At 33.7% G+C, this 22,764-nt stretch overlaps 1 protein-coding gene across 5 annotated transcripts in view; it reads right to left on the reverse strand.

Moving 5' to 3' along the window:
• The window catches only part of LOC126917844 (putative thiamine transporter SLC35F3), a 42,939-nt gene extending 20,662 nt beyond the window's left edge, over nucleotides 1-22,277 (reverse strand). For 2 of the 5 annotated variants that reach the window (XR_007711095.1, XM_050725189.1), the window contains exons 1-9: nucleotides 21,804-22,277; nucleotides 20,043-20,194; nucleotides 18,142-18,383; nucleotides 17,386-17,532; nucleotides 4,957-5,304; nucleotides 4,721-4,849; nucleotides 4,390-4,579; nucleotides 941-1,030; nucleotides 735-864 (exon numbers count right to left, since the gene is read on the reverse strand). Coding sequence is in view for 4 of the 5 variants with exons in the window: in XM_050725189.1 (XP_050581146.1) it covers nucleotides 735-864; nucleotides 941-1,030; nucleotides 4,390-4,579; nucleotides 4,721-4,849; nucleotides 4,957-5,304; nucleotides 17,386-17,532; nucleotides 18,142-18,383; nucleotides 20,043-20,181 (1,415 nt within the window). In the remaining variant the exon portion in view is untranslated. The remainder of the gene's footprint in view (nucleotides 1-734; nucleotides 865-940; nucleotides 1,031-4,389; nucleotides 4,580-4,720; nucleotides 4,850-4,956; nucleotides 5,305-17,385; nucleotides 17,533-18,141; nucleotides 18,384-20,042; nucleotides 20,195-21,803) is intronic. The other 3 variants (XM_050725190.1, XM_050725193.1, XM_050725191.1) reach the window with 2 other exon arrangements.
• Between the last annotated feature and the right edge of the window lie 487 nt (nucleotides 22,278-22,764).

Raw genomic sequence — 22,764 nt, forward strand, 5'->3', positions numbered from 1 at the left:
CAATTGATATTTTGATTAAGCGACATAACCATTTCGATTAATCGAATCAGTCTTTCGAATTTACCTACGCATATGTACGCAAGTATAGTATTGCTATATATTTTTAAGAAAAGAATAAGAAGTGATCTTCATTAAGGATGTAAGGTAATAGAAAATTTCGATGTAGAAGATATATTATTTATAAATATTTCTAAATATCTTTAAATTATTGGTAGAGTTAATGTGATGCGAAGAAGCACTACACGTGATAATTTTATGCATAATATTCATGTTATGTACAAATATATATTTACATACATAATTAAAAAATAGATTGCCTTTGAATTTTTGTCATAAAAGCTGTTCCCAGAAAGAAACATGTGAACTTTAATATGCTTTAAAAAGATTCAAATACAGAAGTGAATAAGAGAAAGATAGATATTTATATAGGCCATTTTTATATATCAAGCATATCCTACATCAGTGAGACTACACGCTGCCTCTATGATGGTGCAAAACAAGATAAATGACATTTTAATATCCTTGCAAAAGTAGAAAGAAGAAATATATAAATACGTGTATGTATGTATACATATTATACATACACATACACGTGCGCACACGTGGATGTAAGAAGGTAGCAAACATAGGACGCTTAGAATATCTACAAAAACTAAAGACTAAGAAAATAATTCACTTAGAAGTAATAAACATACCATAAAATTACGTTTAAAAAATATATTTAAAGTGCATACCGAAGCAGCCTGGTTATATAATCTGGCCAATTATCTGGAAACATCACGAGAAAGAAGCCGACTGCTATAAAAATCATTCCTGCCAATTTCATCCCCATGAAATGGGCTCCGTATAAAAGAACATCCAATGCTGTAACACCATAATATTACATAATTATTGAGTAATTATAGACATTAGCTGAATTAATGTCTCATTTTTTCCGTACCAGCAGATACAGGTACAGCGGTGATCAATCCTAGCGTAATGAACAGGTCGTAGGTCAGAGCAATACTGAAGTTACCAAGCATGTTTGCAACTATCGAATAAAAACAAAATGTAATCTTAATATCTATCTCAAACTCTTATTTCTGATATATCCAGAATACCTCGATATTAGGAAACATACCAATTCTTCGAATTATTACATAAAAAAGTATGAATAATAATTTTTGAATAAACGATAGCGAAATAAGATTACTTGTGATCACTTAATCGGGATAGAACATGAGCTTTTTTTAAGTTTTGCGAAACCATAGAGACAATCATACTACATTATGAGTGAAACGAAGAATTAACATTTATAATAATTTCTCTATGAAACAAGTTTAGCAGCGCTTTTGCAAATCGTATTTCTTATAAAGAAGGCTCTATATCGTGATCGACATGAGTTTAAGTACCGAGAATGCACGTTTTTTAGAGATATTCGTCTATAATTTGAAGGACTGAAAATAACTGTTTAGACAGAGACTTTTAAATATGTATGAATCGTTATAAACGTTTCATGCACTTTGGTTCTAAAACATGTAAAAAATATATTATTAGAATCTTATTTTTCTAACACTTCATTTTCGAACATTTACAACTTTGGAATCAACATTTTCAAAGTTACTGTGAAACATTTCTTATGATAATCGCAAATCAGTTGTTAATGACAAATTTCTTAAACATATTTTTAACAATAATCAAATAGGAACATTCAGATCTATGGAAGGTCTTTCAAAATTTTCATTGGCTACAAAATCTTCTTGAATGGTCATACTTAAAACGTTTAATGACTCATATTAATTACACTTATTTACAAATGAATCATATATAAAAGCTTGATATAAAGGATAAAAGATAATCCAAAAAATATACTAATATATTAATAAAACGCAAATGATTTTTGCGGACGGAACGATCGCGGTGCGTGTACGAAATTTGTATAAGCATTGTTTATGAGCTATTAGTTAGTAATTATTTTTGGAAGCAAAGAATTAGAGAAAATACTAATGAGACAGCTGTCGATATGCTGTAATGAATTTTAATGAGTAAGTAGGTACAATGTTTAATCTACGATTTTTCTTAGAAAACGTCGTGCAGGATGGTCTACGCCTTCAAATTTCATAATTTTCTGTACGACTTGCACGAGGAAAAATGCTACCCATATCCCTGTGCACACCGGTATGTCCGGTGTGATCTATTTTCAATTATGTAAGGAGGTTTTCTCGCACACAGGGATATTTCGGCTAATTTTTAATTGTCAATAACTAAAAACAAAACTGAAAACACAATTTTTTTATTCCTGATTTTCATCTTATTGTAGCTTCAAGAGTCACCCCTTAAATTGTTTTACACCTGCAGCCGAACATAATATATATATGTCGAATTGTCGTTTGGATTTCGAGCGCGAGACAATTCTTCGTTAGCATTTGCCATCATGATGTTCAATAAAGGTTGTATTTTCATAAAATTATATTTCTTTACAAAGTTTGATAAATAATTAGTTTAACGGTTAACTAAGATAACAAACAATAAGTAAACAAATGCTTTAAATAATATTCTTGGGTTCTGTAACGAATTCACGGTCAACAGGAAACTTTCTGTACGTTTTAATATATTTTTGATAGCACACTGACACGTTCACTCAGGCACAGGGTTTCTCTAAGACTGACTCCAAGACGATGACAGTAAACTCTCCAAGGAGATTGCAAAATAAATGACAGATACAGTTACATATATCAAATACATATCGATCGGGAATATCAACAAATTCCCAAGCGCCGTAACTAGGCAGTTCCACATAAACCAGCATTGCTCCTGATCAAGACTTGATTGTTTATACAGCGTATCCCTTAACACTGGAACCTCCTTTGTAAAACATTTCGTTCATCCCGTGACCGTGGCTACGTTCGGCGACCAGTTATGTCACCCCGAGCCCAAGTATTGAGAAATCTTCCAAAAGAAAGGCTCGATGTCTCTACATCTCCGACATATATATATGTCGGAGATGAAAGAACACCGGAATTCCTCCTTGGATTCGCGGGAATACCGCAACTCTGTAACTTAGATTAAACAAATGCCGCTCCGATTATTCGAGATTTATGATCATGAGCTTGGGCTCGAGGCGACAATCAGTCGCCGAACGTAGCCGCGGTCAAAGGGATGAACGTTTTATCTAACAAAGGCACAGAGTAACTCTATACCTCTCCTTAAAAGAAATAGTCGTAGCGATACGTGGCAGTAAATACTTCGATAGTTTCTATCCCGCGGCCCGCCACACGCAGATTTTGTCCTCCGGGTAAGATGATCGCCGGGTGTCGGCATGCCTTTGTGGTGTATGTTTGGCTAACGCGAGGACCCGCTATAGATCTTAAGATTTAGTCAAGCGAAGTCAGTCAAGTAGTCTTTGTGGCAACTACGGGAAGATAGGAGAAACCTATCTTCCACGAACGATGCCCCCCGTCAACAACCTCCCCTCAAGGGCGGCCAGCATCTCTTTCAAAACGCCGATATGGAGATCGACCAATTAGCAACAGCGCTAATTTCCCTCGCCTTTGGAACGAAAGCTTTCGTTGACGAATCCGAGGATCTCGTGTCCTTAGACACACCCATTATAGTTCTCCTCGACGGCATCGTCGAGACGGAGATTCATTCTTTCGTACGATCTCATCGACGAATGACAGTGCCACCTTACAACCAGTGAATACCTCACATCTAGTTAACAAAGAGTTAGACTTGAACTGTGCGAGAACATACGTTTACCATCCCGTGACTGCGGATTCGTTTCGAACCTAAGGTCATTATCACTAGTGCTACGAGTGCTTAATCTTGTTAATAAGCCCGTGCTAATAAACTCTCCGTTGTATCACGACAATGGCTAATTCTAATGAAAATTCATTAAACGCCCATCTCCATAATCCTGACTTTAATCCGACATATATATTTACAACAACATAAGATATAGGTAAAATAACATAAGATAGGTTGGTTTAAATATAGATAAAGAACTATAGAATAAGAACGATTATGTAAAAAACAAATCTGTTGTCCCTTGAAATTTTTCAAGAGAAAGCAATAAAGCATTACTATTTATACTATTTAATACTATATTACTATACTATTTAAGTTTCTCTTTAACAATTTGTTTCTCTTAGCAAATTCGAGATACAAGATATAACCCACCCCAATTGCATGATATACCCTGTATAATCACTGTATCTTGTTTGTATGTAGTGCTCAATCAGCGGCGAAATTTAAACAAATGTTCGCAAGTATGTAAAAATATTTAAGTTGTAAAATCATAAAAGCTTTATTTTATTATGATACGAAGAATTCATATAATCAAACCTATATCTTAACTTGGTGGTGTATTCTGGATAGAAGTTTAAGATTACGATTAGTAAAGATACTAACCTAAGTGCAAAATGCTTGCTGAAAGTAATGCCGTCCATGGCAATCGTCCCCAGTGTATACTTTCTGCTCCCGAAAAGTAAAGAGCCAAACAAATTGGCCATAACAACGCCGCATTACACAGCCCAATAAGAGAAAAGAATAAAGACATTTGACCAAATGTTGTTTCTCCTATGACTTTCTTAAACAGCACCTAGTTTAACATTATATTTCCTTCCTCATATGTTCCACCGAATTTATTCTCAGCGTTTGTTTAGAATGTATATTGTCAAATTATAAATTATATGTAACTGATATTGCCCAAAATCATCGATCTCTTGGTATTAACTTTTACCTTGTAAACAGCCGAACCAGCTGCTGCCGATGTTGCCAGAACAACGCCACCTAAAGTTGGACTTCCAGTAATGCCATCCATGTACGCTAAAAGTGCAATTCCGGTATTGCATAAAATCACTGCTACTATCTGCAATATTCATAATTGTCACATAACAATTTCATCAACAGTGTTAGTTTTATTAGGCAATTAATAGTTACAGATTGCAGACAGTTTATACGAAAACATCTACTAACCCTTACTCCAACAAATTGCTCATGAAGGATCACCCATGATAACAAATATACACAAGATACGTTAGTTGCGAAAAGTGCCATTACATCGGTAGCTAGTAGTATCCTGAGCGAATAAATATACATATAGTTTGTAACTACCCAGAGACCACAAAAAAGACTACATCTGATCAAAAAACGACCACCGGTAAATCCTTTGTCACGGAAACCTCGTAAACTCTCTGCAATTATTTCAGATGGAGTATTACATTTGATTCTTGCAGATTGGCAAAGGAAGTAAACTGGGAAGTAGAGAATTTCCCAATTCGTACAAAACCAGGTTGTGAAGAATGGGGCATTGTATGAAGCTGTCTGAAAAGATATAGATAAAAATTTCATGGTAACGTCATATCGAAAAAATTAGATACAATAATTCCTAAATTGTTAGAAAATAAATGCCGAATCAATATTTGTATACTATAATTATCATTTTATTCATATTTTACTCAGAAAGTATGTATTGCAATTCACAAACATTTTCTGCCAATTTATAATATGGTACAAAATGCTAGACCACTCAACATTTTTGTTTACTTCTGAATACTCGTAGATCTATACAAGAAAATATACTCGTACATTTTACGTACGTACAGTAGTAACATATGTAGATATAAATTCTATATCAGATCGGATAAACAACCAAATATATGTATAAATTTAATTGATGAGCAATTGAAAAAACATGCTATCCGCATTATACAAAAAAAAAAATTGGATTTTTAGCAGGACATTGTACCCACCTACAATAAGATTATACAAAATTATTTTTGTTCAGAGAATATAAAAACTCTGGATTCGCTCGTCAGGTTACCAAATCTGAATACTTTGTTTTCTTTTTTTTATTTGGATGTATTTTACAATCAATTCTCATTGAGAATAATAAGTAAATTATTTTGGCGTGGTACTATAACGTGAATAATAAGTGATTATCGTATGTTTGATTCTAGCTGAATCTAATGTTTAAATCTAGAGGGTAATGTCTTTTTAGCCTGCAGATCTGATCCGTCGTGTCAAGTAATTGAGTAACTAGTGGCTTTTGGTGGTTGTTAATTCTTATGTTATATATATTACTGAATTTGGATATTTCTTCTTTAACTGTAGGTATCTTGAGATCTCGATGTATTGCTTCGTTGGTAACATATCAGGGTGCGTCTATTAGAGATCTTAGAGTTTTCGATTGGAAGCGTTGAAGTATTTCAATGTTGGAATTACTTGCTGTTCCCCTTAGTTGAATTCCGTAGGTCCAGACAGATTTTATTATGGTCTTATAGAGCGCAATTTTGCTCTGCGTGCTTAAGTTGGAACGTCAGCCAATGAGCCAGTAGAATTTTTTAAGTTTAGCCTTGAATTGGCAAATTGGTGTTCCGGTATTAATTTTTTTATCTCTATTATTGTTTTTATCCGGCCATATATTATTTTTTCCAGTATTTTGGAAAATACTGGAAGCAGTGATATTAGTCTGTAAGATGCAGTTTGGTGTGGATCTTTGCCTGGTTTAGGTAACATTTTGATCTGTGCTAATTTCCATGGTTTGGGGAAGTATTGAATTCTTAATATTGTCATTAGCCTTATCGCTTTTGGCGGAAGGTTTTTCAAGATTTTGCCATTGATTAGGTCGATTCCTGGTGCTTTGTTGTTTTTTTGTTTTATCAATTATGTTTCTAATTTCTTGTGCTGTTGTTTTAGATATGGTGTATTCCTTGTCAGTTGAGGTGATAGTGGTTTGCGCATCCTCATCCGTATGACATTTAAGGTTGCTGTTGTTGATATTGTATGGTGTAAATGTGTTGCAAAGATGGTTGGGGAATTCTTCAGCTTGTTCTTCGTTGCTTCTTGCCCATGTGTTATCTGCTTTTCTGATTGCTGGGACGGATTTTATTGGCTTCATTATTTTTTTCGTGGCTTTCCATAGGGTGTAGTTGGAGTTCTCGTGTGCAGAGAGTGTCTCTATGAACTTTGCGAATTCGTTATTGTTGTGCACTTTTATTTTGTTTTTTATTTCCTTTGCAAGTTTGTTTAGGTGTTTTTTGTTTTCTCGAGTTCTATGTTTTTGCCATTTTGCTTTCGCTTTTCTTTTTTTTTCTAATTTTTTCGAATATTTCTTGCGCAATTGTTTTTGTTTGTCTGCTGGTTGGTTCATGTGTAGTGGTTGTCCTTGTTGCTTCTTGGATAGTTCCTGTCAATGTTGCTACTGCCTGTTCTATGTGTTCGGGAGTTTTCAATGGGATGTTGCAGATTATTTTGCTCTCGATTATTTCTTTGAAAGTTTGCCATTTGGTAGTTTTATTGCATAGTATCTCTGGATTGCTACAAAGTATTGGTTTGTTTCTGTATTCAATTATTATGGGTGTATGATCGGAGCTAAGCTCGAGGTTGGGTGTTATTTTTAGTTTGTTTGTGTTTAGTCCCCTTGTGACTGCAAAGTCAAGTAGGTCTGGTTTTTTGTTCAGGTCAGTCGGCCAGTATGTCGGTCTACCTGTAGTTAATATATCGAGGTTATTATTTTTAATGTATTTTTCCAGGGTTCTACCTCGAGGTGTAGTAATTCTTGATCCCCATAACGTGTGCTTTGAGTTGTAGTCTTCCGCTGCGATGTACTTCTCCCCTAGGTGTTGGAAGTACTCTTCCCACATTTGTGACGTAATTTTGTGTCGCGGAGGTACATATACTGCTGACAACTGGAAGTAGTTGCTGCTAGTTTGAACTGTAACGGTGGTTGCTTGTATATATTCCTTATTAACTTGGCTGTGTAAATAATGTTTGATATCGTTTCTGATTATCACTGCGGTCCCTCCGTGCGCTTTTCCTGAGGGGTGTTTGGTACCATATATGGTGTAGTATGGTATTTTCATGTAGCCTTTTGGAGTGAGGTGTGTTTCTAAGACAAGTAGTATGTCTATATTGTTATCATTTATGAATGTTTTAGTTTCAAGGGCCCGTTGTTGTAGGCCGTTTGAGTTCCAGGCTGCTATTTTTAACGTATCCGTCTTTATTTTTAGCTTAGCATGTATGTAAGTAGTTGTATCATCACTGTGATTTGTTGCATTTGCTGTCTGAGAACTGCGTTTTGTTCGCTTATCATTTTAGTTAACATTTTGATGTTTTTGATGGATTGTTTAAGAAATTCCTTGATTTCTGTAGTGTCGTTGCTGATGTTGTTGTGATGTTGGTTGTCAGAGGGTGGCGAGTGGCTGGTTACTTGCGCGTAGCTTTTGCTACCAAAGGTGTTGGTGCTGTTGTGGTTAGTGTTTATTGCGTGCTGTGAATTTGGTATTGTCTCGGATTTTGTGCTGTTCTGTTGCGCTTGTAAGTTATTGTATGTCCTGTTTCGTAGCGGCGGAAACAGTTTACGTTGTAATTGTTTCCTGACTTCACACCCTTTATAGCTGGCTGGGTGGTTTCCGTTACAGTTATGGCATCTAACTTCTTCTATTTTTCCTGTGGATGGGCAGTGTATTGTTAAATGGTTTTTTGCACATTTAACACATGCCGGGCTTCTGTTACAATAATTTTTTGTGTGGCCGTATTGTTGGCACCGCATGCATTGTGGTATATCTTTTTTGTAGCGTGGTGGTTTCACTCTTACTATTGTGTTTAGAATTTTTTTGATTTCGTAACTTTCTTTGTTATTGGTTCAGGGTTCAAGTTCTATTAAGAATAATGGTAGCGGTTCCTTAGTATCATATCTTTTTATGTTATTTATTGATCTTGTTTGATGGCCAATTTTTGCTATTTCGTCGCTTAATTTTTTTGTGTTGGTTTTTGGATGCAAACCTCTTATTACTATTTTGTAGCTCCTTTCAGCTTTGAGCTGATACGTGTGGTATATGGCATTTTTTTCCTTTAATGTTTTTATCACTTTCCTATAAATTTCTGGCGCGTTTGTTTGGATTTTTATTTGTTCAATTTTTGTTTGTTTCATTGTGTAGTTGTCCTTCCCGACTAAATTGTTTAGTAGGTTGATAAGAGGGTCTATTATTTGGGCCTCAACAAATATTGGTGGTGGTTTTGCAATGTGAGTTGGATGAGTTGTGATTTCACTTGTCAGGTCAGCTTCTATCTCTTCAGTTAGTGAGCTGAAGGAGTTTCTTAGTGGTAATTCTTGCAGCCATCGCTGCTTCTCCGTGTCTAGGTTTCCTATGGCGCTTGTGCCTGGAGTTATTTTCCGTTTTTTGTTGGAAGTTACCACCTTCCAGCTTTCATCCTGGTGGGTTAGTTCGTTGTTGATTTTATTCTCCTCATAACTTTGTTGATGTTTCCATCTCTATTTCATTTGTAGCTGAGCATTCCTGATCTTGGTTTAGTGTTTGTCCTAGATTTGTTGTATTTGTATCTCTGTTTATGTGGTATGTTTCACCTTTTGCTGTTATTTTTATTGATGGAATTTGCAGTTGCATTTTCCACCATTTGGCGATGGACGTTGTCGTTAATCATTTTATTTTCACCGATTGACGCACTTTCACTGGAGCACTGTTTCACACGTTCGTTTAGCTCGGCTGCTCGGGCAGAACTGACAAAAGGGACATGAAAAGAAATAGAGGAAAGAATAGACGGAAAAGAAGAGGAAGTGATGATCATCGGCGAAGACTGGAAAGCAAGAACGGGAGAAGAGAGAGGGCCGATAAACGAGGATCTAGGGAAAGAAAAATACAGGCGATCAAAAGACAAGACAAACATGGAAGAAAGAACCCTGCTACAGTACTTAGATGATAATTAATAGAAGAGATAAAGAAGGGGAGGAGTATTGGAGGATATATTGGAGAGAGAGGAAATTTAGTAATAGATTATGTGATTGGCAATCAGGAAGCGACAGAAGAAATAATCGACATGAAAGTAGGAAAAAGAACAGAGTCGAACCACATGCCTTTAGAAATAGAAATAGGGGGGGGGGGCGGAATTACAAAAAACTGAGGAAAAAAAAGAAGAAGAGAAGGAGGAAAGGGAATGGACAAACGAAAGTGTGGAAAAATACCTGGAAGAATGTAAAGACTGGACCTGCAAGAGAAGAAGAATAGAGGAAATGTGAATTGAAATCAAAAAGAAGATAAACAAAGCAATGCCAAAGAAGAAAGTGAAGATAAGGAAATGGGGCATGGGATAAAAAGCGTGGGATAAAAAGAGAGATGAGAAGGAAGATGATAAAGTTTATGAAAGGCAAAAACACGAAGAGGAAGAAATGGAGAAAATAAAGAAGATCAAACAAGAAGCGTGGCAATACATAAATAAATATAGAAGAAGTAGAGAAGGTATAGATGAGGATATAAGCGAAGAAGAGTGGAAAAATCACTTAATGGAAATTTTAGAAGGAACAGAGCACAAAGAGGGCAGAAAACTGGGGGCGGGGGGCATAGAACGGAAGAGAAAATAATGGAGGAGAGAGAAGATAATATAGAGAAGGAAGAGGTGATCTACCAGCTAAGAAACTTGAAGGAAAAGAAAGCGATGTGGGAAGACGGTTAGAAAATGAGGTATGGAAGTATGCACCGAAGGAAGTGGGGGAGGCGTTATCGGAGTTGTTAAGGAAAATATGGAATGAGGAGGGGATACCAGAAGATTGGAAAAAAGGAGTAATATGTCCGATATATAAGAAGAGGTTACAGAAGAGTAACATTAATGGATACAGCATACAAGATCTATGCGGGGATACTGGACGAACGACTGAAGGTAGAAGTTGAAAACAAACTGGAAGAGAACCACTTCGGATTCAGAAAAGGAAGGGGAATAACCGACGCGGTATTTGTGATAAACCATATCATAGACAAACAGTTGAGTAAAGAAAAAGGGAAATTATATGCCTGCTTTGCGGACTTAAGAGCGGCGTTCGACAGGCAAAACAGAGAAAAACTGAAGGAGAAAATGAGGAAAATGGGGATTAGCGAAAAACTAATCCGAAGGATTAAAGAGATATACGCGGAAACAAAGAATGTAATGAGAGTCAAGACAACACAAAAGAATTTTGGACAGTGAGGGGAGTCAGACAAAGGTATCCGTTGAGCCCGACATTATTCAACATCTACGTGACAGGACTGGAAGACGAACTAAGGAAAGGATAAGCTGGGGGCATAGTGGTAGGAGAAAGAAAGGTATGGTCACTAACACATGCAGACGATATTGTGCTGATGGCGGATAGAGAAGAAGTGCTAAAAAAAATGTTAAAGAGATTCAAAAAATTGTTAAAGGAAGCCGGATTAGAACTGAGCACGGAAAAGACCAAGATAGTAGTGTTCGGAAAAAGAAGGAACAAAAGGAGACAAAGATAATAGAAATGGGGAGAGCAAGAATTAGAAGAAGTGGACGAAATAAGATACCTAGGGTACATACTACAGAAAAACGGCAGTGATGAGAAACACATACAAGACAGGAAAAAGAGAACAACAATAGCAATGAAGAATACATGGAGCATGGGAGAAAGAATATTCAAACAGGACTACGAGAGGAGAATGAAGATGTAGAGAGCGTGGCGCTGTTTGGAGCAGAGGTATGGGGCTGGAACATGGAAGAAAGACTGGATAGAATACAAAGAAGATAGGCGAAATGGATATTAGGTTTAGATATGACAACACCAAATTATATATTGATAGAAGAATGCAAGCTAATAGAAATCACAGAAAAAGCATTAAAAAGAGCAGCAAGGTATGAGAGAGGAGGCCCTAGAATCAAAAAAGGAACTAGCAAAGTATAAAGGAAAAAGAGAGAAACTGGAGAAATCGCCAAGAAAGAAAAAGAGTAAGAAAGAGAAAGAAGGAACTAGAAGAGGTGAGAAATGGAGGGACGCAGATAGAAGCAAGAGAGGAGCAAGAAAGGATGACAGCAGACCAAATTATAGAAGAAAGAAGAAAGAGAGAAGCAGAAGAGAGGGGGAAAAGGATAAGGGAATCCAAATATAATATACAGTGACGAGCAAAAGTGTAAACACACTCCGCTGATTTTATGTAAAAGGCGATACTACGATTAATTTTTCAAGTGATCGGTAAAGATTAGGTAACAGTAACTACAAGCTACGTCTGATTAACGAAATGTAATAGTTCATTTTCATTAACATCGATAATGTACAGAACATTTTACAAAAATGGACATCTCAAACCATGTTTACAGTTTTGCACTTTAATTATACTCGTCGAATTAAGGTTTCAACCTAGTATTTCGTCCACTTTTCTTTACTTTTCTTTAATGCTTTTAATCTACGAGGCATACTATCAATTAAATTTTTAATTATTTGTAGTTCAATATTGTACCATTCCTGTTGTGTTCTTTCCCATAATTCATGAACATCTGAAGGTGGATTATTATATTATTATATTATTATATATTATTATATTATTATATTATATTATATTATGTTATTGTACGCAAATGGGATACGTTAAGTTAAAATTATATCCAGAAACTATATAAATCGACACCAAATCGTACAATAGAAATAATAGAAAATAAAGGGGGATGTACCCATTATTAAATAAGTATATATGTTTGATAAGTAATTATTGTTAGTTACAATTTATGTTGATTAATATTTTCTTATTGTACATGTGTTATCATTTCGTTCTTAAAATAAAACAATTTTTTTTGTTACACACTAAACCTCAGACAAAAAACTTTGCACGCGTCATTGAGAAATAAAAGATAGCACACCTGGGCTATCTCTTTGACGAGCAATGTAACTCGGAACCCGCGTTCGCGAAACAATATTTTTTTTTTTTATTTATTAGAATATTTACAATCAATTCTCGTTGAGAATTTTCAGTAATTTCATTTGGCGTGATACAATGACATGGTTTATAATATTTTTATATTGTTGGTTCTAGTAGGATCTAAGGATTTAATCTAAAGGGTATTTTCTTTGTAGTCTGCGGATCTGGTCCGTCGTGTCAAGTAGTTGGGTGACTAATGGGTTGTGGTGGTTGTTGACTCTTGCGTCATATCTGCTTCTGGACTTGTATATGTCATTTTTGACTGTAGGTACCTTGAGGTCGCGGTAGATTGTTTCGTTGGTAACATACCAGGGTGCATTTATTAGGGATCTTAGCGTTTTCGATTGGAAGCGTTGGAGCATTTCAATGTTGGAATTACTTGTTGTTCCCCATAGTTAGATTCCGTAGGTCCAGACAGGTCTTATAGAGCGTAATTTTGTTCTGCGTGCTTAGGTTGGAGCAACAGCCAATGAGCCAATAAAATTTTTTGAGTTTGTCCCTGAGTTGTTTAGATTTGTGTACGATGTTCGAGACAACATGACAATAGCAACAGTGTAACATATACACTTGCTACTACCGTCAGATATCGCCCGCCATCTATGAGCTATTGCTAGAAGTACGCTTTTAAATATCACAATAGGGAGAGAACTATCGCTGAGGAAGCGGAACTTCATGTCCCTACACGCTCCCAAAGTTTCGAAGCAAGCTACGGCATCCGCTACTATTCCCATATGTAACATAATTTCCTTTTTTTTACTAAATGATATCTTTGGCTATGTTTACCTGAAATTTAATCACACTAAATTTTTTCTTATTTGAAATTGTATTCATCTGCCAGAGTTATTAGCGAATTACAATAAAATAGTACATATTCTTACAAGCATCAGGCCCCTTTTTTTATCGTTAAATAATTTTCATTTGTAACGTATTAAACATTCTCTTCTACATCATACTTCAAAATTTGTTAACGATCTTTTTACAAATTGACCGCTATTACCTGATTTTAGGTCGCTTTGCTATCAAATCCAAGAATATGGAACAAGGGCAAGTGAAACACAACAAAACATCTCACACTGCAGTGTGCTAACATTTTTAAAAAAATTTTAGAAATTGAAATAATCCTCGTACTGCAGCGCCTGGATCGAACTAGTCGGCAAACGGAAGTTGTTTACGTTAGAGATGAAACTAATCGCTCGCTGAACAGGTTCCCTGTGGATTGTTCCAACGATGACACAATTATTTATAAATCGTCGGAATAAGAAAAATAAAGTTTTTATATCTTTTATTTTATCGTCATAACGTTGTTTTAGTTGGATTGTTGAGATTTTTACGATCAACATGATACCGAACATGGCTATAGTCCTGAAACACAGAGGGTTCAGTAGCTGCTCGGGAGACGTGTAAGTTCTAACTTTGACGGTTTAAGTTCGGGTTTGACTCTGGACAGGAGATTAACCTGGAAACAATATATCCTAGACAAATCTAAACAACTCAGGGATAAACTCAAAAAATTTTATTGGCTCATTGGCCGTCGCTCCAATCTAAGCACGCAGAACAAAATTACGCTCTATAAGGCCGTAATAAAACCAGTCTGGACCTACGGAATCCAACTATGGGGAACAGCAAGTAATTCCAACATTGAAATACTCCAACGCTTTCAATCGAAAACGCTAAGATCTCTATTAAATGCACCCTGGTATGTTACCAACGAAACAATCCACCGTGACCTCAAGATACCTACAGTCAAAGATGAAATACACAAGTCCAGAAGCAGATATAACACAAGAGTCAACAACCACCACAACCCAATAGTCGCCCAACTACTGGACACGACGGACCAGATCCGCAGACTAAAAAGAAAATACCCTCTAGATTAAATCCTTAGTTTCTACTAGAACCAACAATATAAAAATATTATAATCCATGTCATTGTATCACGCCAAATTAAGTTACTGAAAATTCTCAACGAGAATTGATTGTAAATATTCTAATAAATAAATAAAAAAAAAAAAAAGTTCGGGTTAGGTTTTGGATAGACATAATATTCTGAGATTACGTTGGATACTGATATTAAGTCTGTCGTTTAGAAATGCGTCCGACTTCTTACGGCTGTATCATAAATTTCCATCATTTGCCGACTAATCAGATTCGGGCACTCCTATGAGGATTTAATTAATTTCTAGTTTTTAATCTGCTCTATATAAATATGAGTTCAGTGAGATGTTTTGTTATATTTCATTACTGTTCTTGTTATTTATTCTTACATTCGACAGCAGAACGACCTAAAATCAGGTAATGGCGGAGATTTATAAAAAGTTAACAAATTTGAAGCACGAAATAGAAGAAAATGTTTAATACGTTAAAAATGAAAATTACCTGACGATAGCAAAAGACCCCGTTGTAAGAATGTGAATCATTTCATTATAATTCGCTAATAACTTTACCAATCGAATGCAATTTTAAATAAAAAAAAGTTACATTGTGATTACATCTTAGATAAGCATACCCCAACATATCTGTACAGAAATGCTGTATGTGAACACCTGGGATAGCTCCCTATCCTTTGTCACTCTCGGCAGTGGAAAGAGAAAATATCAACACTTGAAGATACCATAAATTAAGCCCTCCCCATATGGTGTGTTGGCTAGGAAGCCCCAACGTTTTGCGACTGCGACGCCTGGTATTCTCCAGTATTCTTTGTACAATCGTTAACGTGAACGAATGTCGAAGTAAAATCACGCGAATTTGACATTTCCGAACCTACAGAACGTTCTGTAAACGTGACTGCCTTGAACTCATTTTTGTTATTTTCTTATATACCAGTTATTAAAAAAAAAATAAAATTATATGTGGGAACAAAATCGGATGCCCATGCTTGTGTCACGTAATAAATAACGAGGTGTTATAAAAAAGGCGAATGAGCAATGGCCCATTGGTATGCTTTATTAATACGACAATATTAAAATTCAATTGTAGAATACAGACTGAACTAGAGCTGGTTGATGTCTCGGTTGATGTCTCGATATGGAAAAGTGTCCGAAGATCGAGGGTCGATGTCTTATCTATGATGTAGACTAAGGTGTATCATAGCTTCTGTGTAGGTTGTGATGATAAGGTGGTGATGCGTCCAAAGGAGTCCGAAGCTCGGGGATCGATGTCTTATCGATGATGTAAGTTGCGATGTGATTGATGTCACACTTGTGTAACATCAACCAAATCTCAATCCACAACAGAGACCAGGCGTAACATCAACCAAATCTCAATCCACAACAGAGACCAGGCCACACACCGAGAACAAGATGTTTACGCATCCTTACTGCGTACCCTCGATAGTCTTAAGGACCCGCCAATAAATCTTGGCATTTTCATAATTAAGCTCCTTCAGACCAAAAACAAGCATCTTCTATTTCCAGTGTTCTTTACATTTTTGTTTACGACAAGATACGGAAGAGTTAGTTTTCTCACATTTGGTATTTTCCGTTAGCAACTTTCTCTCAAGGGCGGCTAAAACCCTTCCTAGTCCACCAGGGTTCTTGTGCTCCAATCAAAAACAATGTTTATCGCCCTCGCTTTCCTAAACAAAATTGTCCTTAACGAATCAGCTCATCTCATGGCCTCAGACACACCCACCCCTAGCTTTCCTGCGCCACAACATCGTCACAACACTCAATCTCTACCTTTGGAATAGTCAACACCTTTTGCCGAGTTTCTACCCTTATACCGGTCGCGTACTTAACGTATCAGTGTAACTAGGTTTTACATAAAGTTGTTGGAGTGAATTGTGATTTATGTATGTTAATTCAGTATATATTCCATTGTGATTGCTGAATTCATAATAAAGTTTAATAAAAGCAAAATTGATAACTGTGTTACGACCCAGCTACTTAATTTTATCATCCAACCCTCAACTTTACGTGACACTTGCTTCGAAGCTTCGGAAGCACGCAGAGACATAAAATCGTCGGCAAAAACGAGAGGCTTGCTTTCTCAGCGGTCGTCTTCTTATTGTGACATCAAATTTGAAGTTCTTCGGCCACTACCAAACCGCTCTATGTTCTCACTTACTTATACTTCTAACAACAGTTCGTAGGTGGCGAGTGACATTTGATTGTAGTAATAAGCGTATATATTACAATATTGCCATTCTCATATGTCCTCGCGAGTGCGCGAGTTAATGGATAACCCTGTATATAAATATATATGATAATTATCTTGGAAGTTTCTTTTTTATCCTATAAAAGTAATTAAAGAAACGAACGAACGAGCATACATATGTATAATCAAAGGAAATAAAAAAACTAAATTATCTTTACGCATATATAATACATACAGATAATTTTTACTATACGCAATAGTCGGGAAATCGCATATCATGACTTTCTCTGTATCTAATGCGTTTATGAAGCATTCGTAGAGTATTCGTAAAGATATGAACAAATACAAGTTCCCACTTTCATTTTTACTAGAATGAGGGAAATACCCTAAACCATGTCTAAACTAAACGCACCATGTGCCGTCCCGAAACTCAGTTTTCGTAGATTCATTATCAGGCTATTCTTACACATCCTTTAATGTTACTAATGTATCCGATTCTGGCTTATCATAATGCATTAATTTATTATTTGTTTCATAGAAACTTTATTTTAAGTTGAACCATATTCAAAAATGTAAAAAGAGAGATTTGAAGATAGGGTATACTTACATGTTGATGACGCCCTGTAATAGATGAGTTAGAAAACGATGAATAATTAGGAGTTTCGTATTTGTAAAAATACAAATATCTGATACAATGTGTCGCACCGACCCAACTTGCTGTGACACATATTGTGACGCACACTCCAAAATATATCTGAAATCATAATATACCAACATCTTAAAAAGTAATTAATAGATATATTTTTCAAATTTTACGAGCTATAAAAATTCATGTTCAATTTATGTATAAAATTAATCAAAACGATTTTTTTGTCATTTTTGTAAGTTTTATAATTACGTAACATGTAGGAGAACGAACAAAAAAGAATGAAAGTGCTTTTGAAAGTGAAAGTGCTTGAAAGTGAAGAATGAAAGGAATTGTACTCTAACAATATATAAAGCGCTATAAAATTAATATTATTATTATAATATTATAATAAAAATATTATATAATATAATATTAACATAATTATTAATTATGGAAGAATAAGCGAAAGCTAAAATTTTAGAATAAACTTCTCTTGTATGAAGATTCATTCTAAAGTTTTCTAGCCGAATAGTAAAAGTGACTTTAACCACTGTAAGAAAATGGTATAAACAAATGAAATAATAGAATATTGTTATTTTTAAACTGAAAGGAGCAGCATAAAAGATTTGTTCATTTTTGAAAAGTAAGATTGTTTCAATCATATACATACATCCAACATTTCCTGTTTTCTTCTATTATTACAGACAAACAAATAAATATTAGAAATCAATGGACCTTTTTTGCAGATTCGGCGCAACAAGATGCGTAACAAGTGGATAAGGAGTTGGGCCTTTGTTGATAAGTAACTGGTGGTACTGTCACATGAGACTGAACTTGAGTTTGACTTGTATTGTGTCCTTGATTATCTGCACTTCCTCCAGAACCAACTCCGCTTCTAGTTGTTTCCAAAGAACGACAACTCGGTACAGAATCACCACAGCCACCACTAACGCTGCATCCTTGTTGCTGTTCACAGCCTACACATTTATATAAAATAATTATAATTGAAACAAAACTTTTTTCGAGGACGCTTACAATTCAAGTAACAAACATCGTGTAGACCAGTCTTATTATACTTATACTAAATTTATTATTTGATATAAGTATCTGTGACGCAAGATATAAATTCTTTAAAATTTACATTATACTATCTATAATATTTATTATATTGTGACCGAGTAAAATATTTTTTTTTAATTTTAGATGAGAATCGTTGTTGACCTTGATCTTCAATTCAAGGTCAAATTTTTTTATTACATCTTATTCTATTCATTATGAGAGTCAAAAATTTCAAAGGAACCATGGGTTGCAACTTAACTGCTGTCTTGAAAGGAAATGTTAAAGTGTCATTGGTTTTTAAACTCATTTTATTTGTAATTTATATATTTGTATTTATATAATTTGTAAGTTATATATAAGGAAAATAGGACCTACTGTCGCATATTTTTTTCGCTGTTTCAGTAGCCTAAACTCACATTTTTTCACTCTGGTCAAATTATCCCCCAAGATTATGCATTGACCTTAGACGATGAAAATCAATCCGATGTTTTAATTGTTCAACGTATATAATCCATCTACCAGAACTATTATACAAACAATTTTTTACGGCTCTCCAAAGTAAAAGATCCACTGGTATCGAAAATTGGTAAATGAGAAGGCCACAAGAGAGGAGCAGGTTTGCATCTTATCTCCGATTACTCAAACATTTCATTCGAAATTTGATGAACTAGTCGATTAATGTGAGATGAAGCATCATCATCAGTCGATTCACCAACTTTTTCGTCTAAAGTCAATACGTAATCCTAAAGAGAAACTTTGACAGAATGCAGAAATGCGAGCCTAGGGCTACTTAATTAACGAGAAAAAAGAACAGAAGGAAGATATATAAGGAATATACAGACTGGTTCGTAACTGGTGCTACAAGCGGAAAGGGGGTGATTCTACGCGAAAAAATAAATCGAAATATAGAATAAAAATTTTTCATTTGAGGCTTTGTTTTCAAGAAAATCGTCTTTGAATTTTCGTCTCGTTATAACGAATCTCACTGTAGATCGTTGTCTCGATGGATATTGACAAATGAATCTTTAGAAAATGCTACATCGGAAAGAATTAAACTTCAATCAAAATGTCCATCAGTATATTTACATAAAAACTTCGCTTTAAAATTTTAAACAACTAAAAAATAATTATGTCAGAATCCGAGCTAATACCACTGAAATTTACAGTAAAATTATTCTAATCTTGAAAGAGAACAATGCATATTTCTATACATTACAGTTAAAGAAAAGTAAAAGTTATAAAATAGTATTAAGAGGAATGCACCCTAAAACAAACATTGACACAATCACCAAGGAGTTAAAAGATTTTAATTATTAGATAAAATATAAATAACAGAGTAAAACACAACACAAAGCTACTACCGTTTTTTTTTCATCAAACCTAAACCTAGTGGCGATAACAAAGAAATTTCTTTAACTTATTAACCTTATGATATTACAGAAACTAACATTAACAAATTAAATTATAATATAATACAAACTTTATGAGTTAATATATGTGTCTCTATTGAATAGCATAAAACATAGTATGAATATAATATATGTAGTACATTGAATAAACAATTAATATGGACTTACCAGAATTGTCATGAGTAATTTGTCCAGCAGTGTTTTGAGAGCCATGGTTTTGCTGATTATCACCAAGAATAATACTTGAGGTATGAGTCTGCTGGGGATGAAATATTGTAGGAATATCCCCGACTCCTCTGCTACCCATGTTTAAGTTTGTTCTTTGAAACATGTAACATTTGTTGTCATCACACTTATATAAAAGTATAATATTATTTTATATTAACTCATATGAAATACTTGTGATATACGTATGAAAATGTTAATGAAGTCTGCTGTTGTAAAAGAGTACTACAGTATAAATATTAGTGCACACAGTACTGTAATATAAACATTAGTACAAAGTCTTCGTAATTTCAAAATCTATTTTACTAAACTTTATTGATATTTTAATATGTAAGAGATATTTTAGTATATAGCATAATAAGTATACTAATCTAAGATATTAAATTTCAAAGTTCTCCAACATAGGTGATATTGTTTGTGTACAAAATTAGCTGATAACAAAGCAACTTTAAACAGGAGTCTGTTTCTACTTCTGTATTTATTTAAAATAACTACTCTATTATTCACAAAATTTTATAATTTTATTATTAATAATCACATTTAATTAAATTTCATCATAATGATAATACTTAAATGTATAAACCCTTGCATATACAATTACTAGAAAATTATAAATAAGTATACACTTGTTTAAGATAGTACATTATTTATAATGATATATTTAATATTTTGAGGGAATTAGAAATAAAAATAATATAGCTGTAAAAAATCTTTATTAATGAAAATGTAACATATCTATAAACACAAAACAATGAAAGTATTGTTTAAAAATGACACTTATTAATTTATTCTAAGTTAATAATTGATATTTCTAAGCTATTATAACCAAATTTAATCTAAAAAATAATAATCTATGTTACTTTTCTTTTTAGCATCCATACACTGATGCTTATAAACAATTTACTGTAGAATACATATATTAAGAAAAATACTAACATTTTGATTTTATAAAGATGTAAAACTTGTTAAAACGCATGAACATTATAAACATGTGCAAAATATTTCATTAACAAGTACAATATCCAAAAGAAAATAAAAATGCTTTAAATTTTATAATATACACATACATACATATATTAATTGATATACATATATATACTTATTAAAATTAATTATTACCAGAATTTATATCAAATAGCTACTGACAATGAATAGAACTTAACATGAGAGATAATACTCACATATTTTATATGATATACTACTTACATTGGAATATATTAAATCTTTTTATAGATTATATTATATTAGATCTAGAAATCTAACAAATTTCTTTCTGTGAACTAATAAATTTAACATTTAAGAAATATTTATTTTATAAATCAGTGTCTTTTATGTATATATATGAAGCAATTTCTTCATTTTTAGGGAAAAACACTGATTAATTATTAGACATAACAATAATGAGAATTTTGTAATTGTTGCGACTTATGAATTAAAATTATATCTACATAAACAATGTATAAATAATTCTTTACAATTTCTAAGTTTAACAAAAGATGAACAAAATATTTTATCTTCTATACTTTTTCCAATTACTTTGATAAAATATGTAAGTAATATTTTTTAACTTTTATGTTCTACGTTAAATATTTTCATCTTTTAAAAAGCATAAAAACTTGCGATTCATACAAGTTAGTAAAATTGTATAAAGACGTGTATGATGTTTTATAAACGAGTTTTTTCAAATCACAGAAATTGACATACCTTCTTTACATTTTTCATCGGAGATCATAACATGTCTTAAATTTGATGTATCCATCGTTCACGATGCATTTAACTGGCTATTACATATCACAAGCACTGTCATTTTAGTTTTATTGTAATTACATCACACGATCGTTTCACTCTTTGTTGCTCCATCAGTTCTTTAGATTAAAATGTTTTATGGCTGCCCTATTAACGGAATCTAATAATGCAGTAGCTAGCAGAGAATTTGTATTCCACTGTCATTCAGTATAGCTTGTTATTTTCTAGATTGAATAAAATATATAATTCTTATTATTCATTAAGAAGTAACTTGAATTACTCGATTACTTGGTTATGAAGAAACACAACATTAGTATAATATCCACATCGACGTTACTTTTTATATAAATTCAATACAACCTATACAAATGATCTTCAAGTAGTTTTAAGTGTGCTATGCTATGTCACGCCATTGATTACTAGTAAACTTTGTACTACCACCCGTTTGGAACACCCTAGTTGCGTCTGCGCTTCGTTCACTTTCTATCTATGTATTTCATTGGGGTTTAAGAGACCATTCAATGTACTGAATTATTATGTGTTTATATTTCATTAAATTTAAATTTGCTAGAAAAAGTAATTTCTAGTAAAGTTGATGTTTCTAATCTGCAAGTATTTGAAACCACTTTTTACAGGTTGTCTAATACATTGCATCTAAGCATAAACATAGCAGCATTAATTTAAAAAGTTATAATATTGAAAGTATTATTGTAAAAGCATTGACCAATCTTATATACCAATTAAGTAATATAATAAAGGTAAAAATATCATTTATTAATCAATTATGTGTTCATTAGTACATTTTAATTATACAGTCATTTATAAATGATATACTTTTAAGTTTTACCTTTCTTTATTCAACATTATTATATACATAAAAGTTTTAAAATAATTTAGATTCGATCTTTTTTTAAAAAGT

The sequence above is a fragment of the Bombus affinis genome, chromosome 6 (genome assembly GCF_024516045.1).
Source record: "Bombus affinis isolate iyBomAffi1 chromosome 6, iyBomAffi1.2, whole genome shotgun sequence".
Classification (NCBI taxonomy): Eukaryota; Metazoa; Arthropoda; class Insecta; order Hymenoptera; family Apidae; genus Bombus; species Bombus affinis.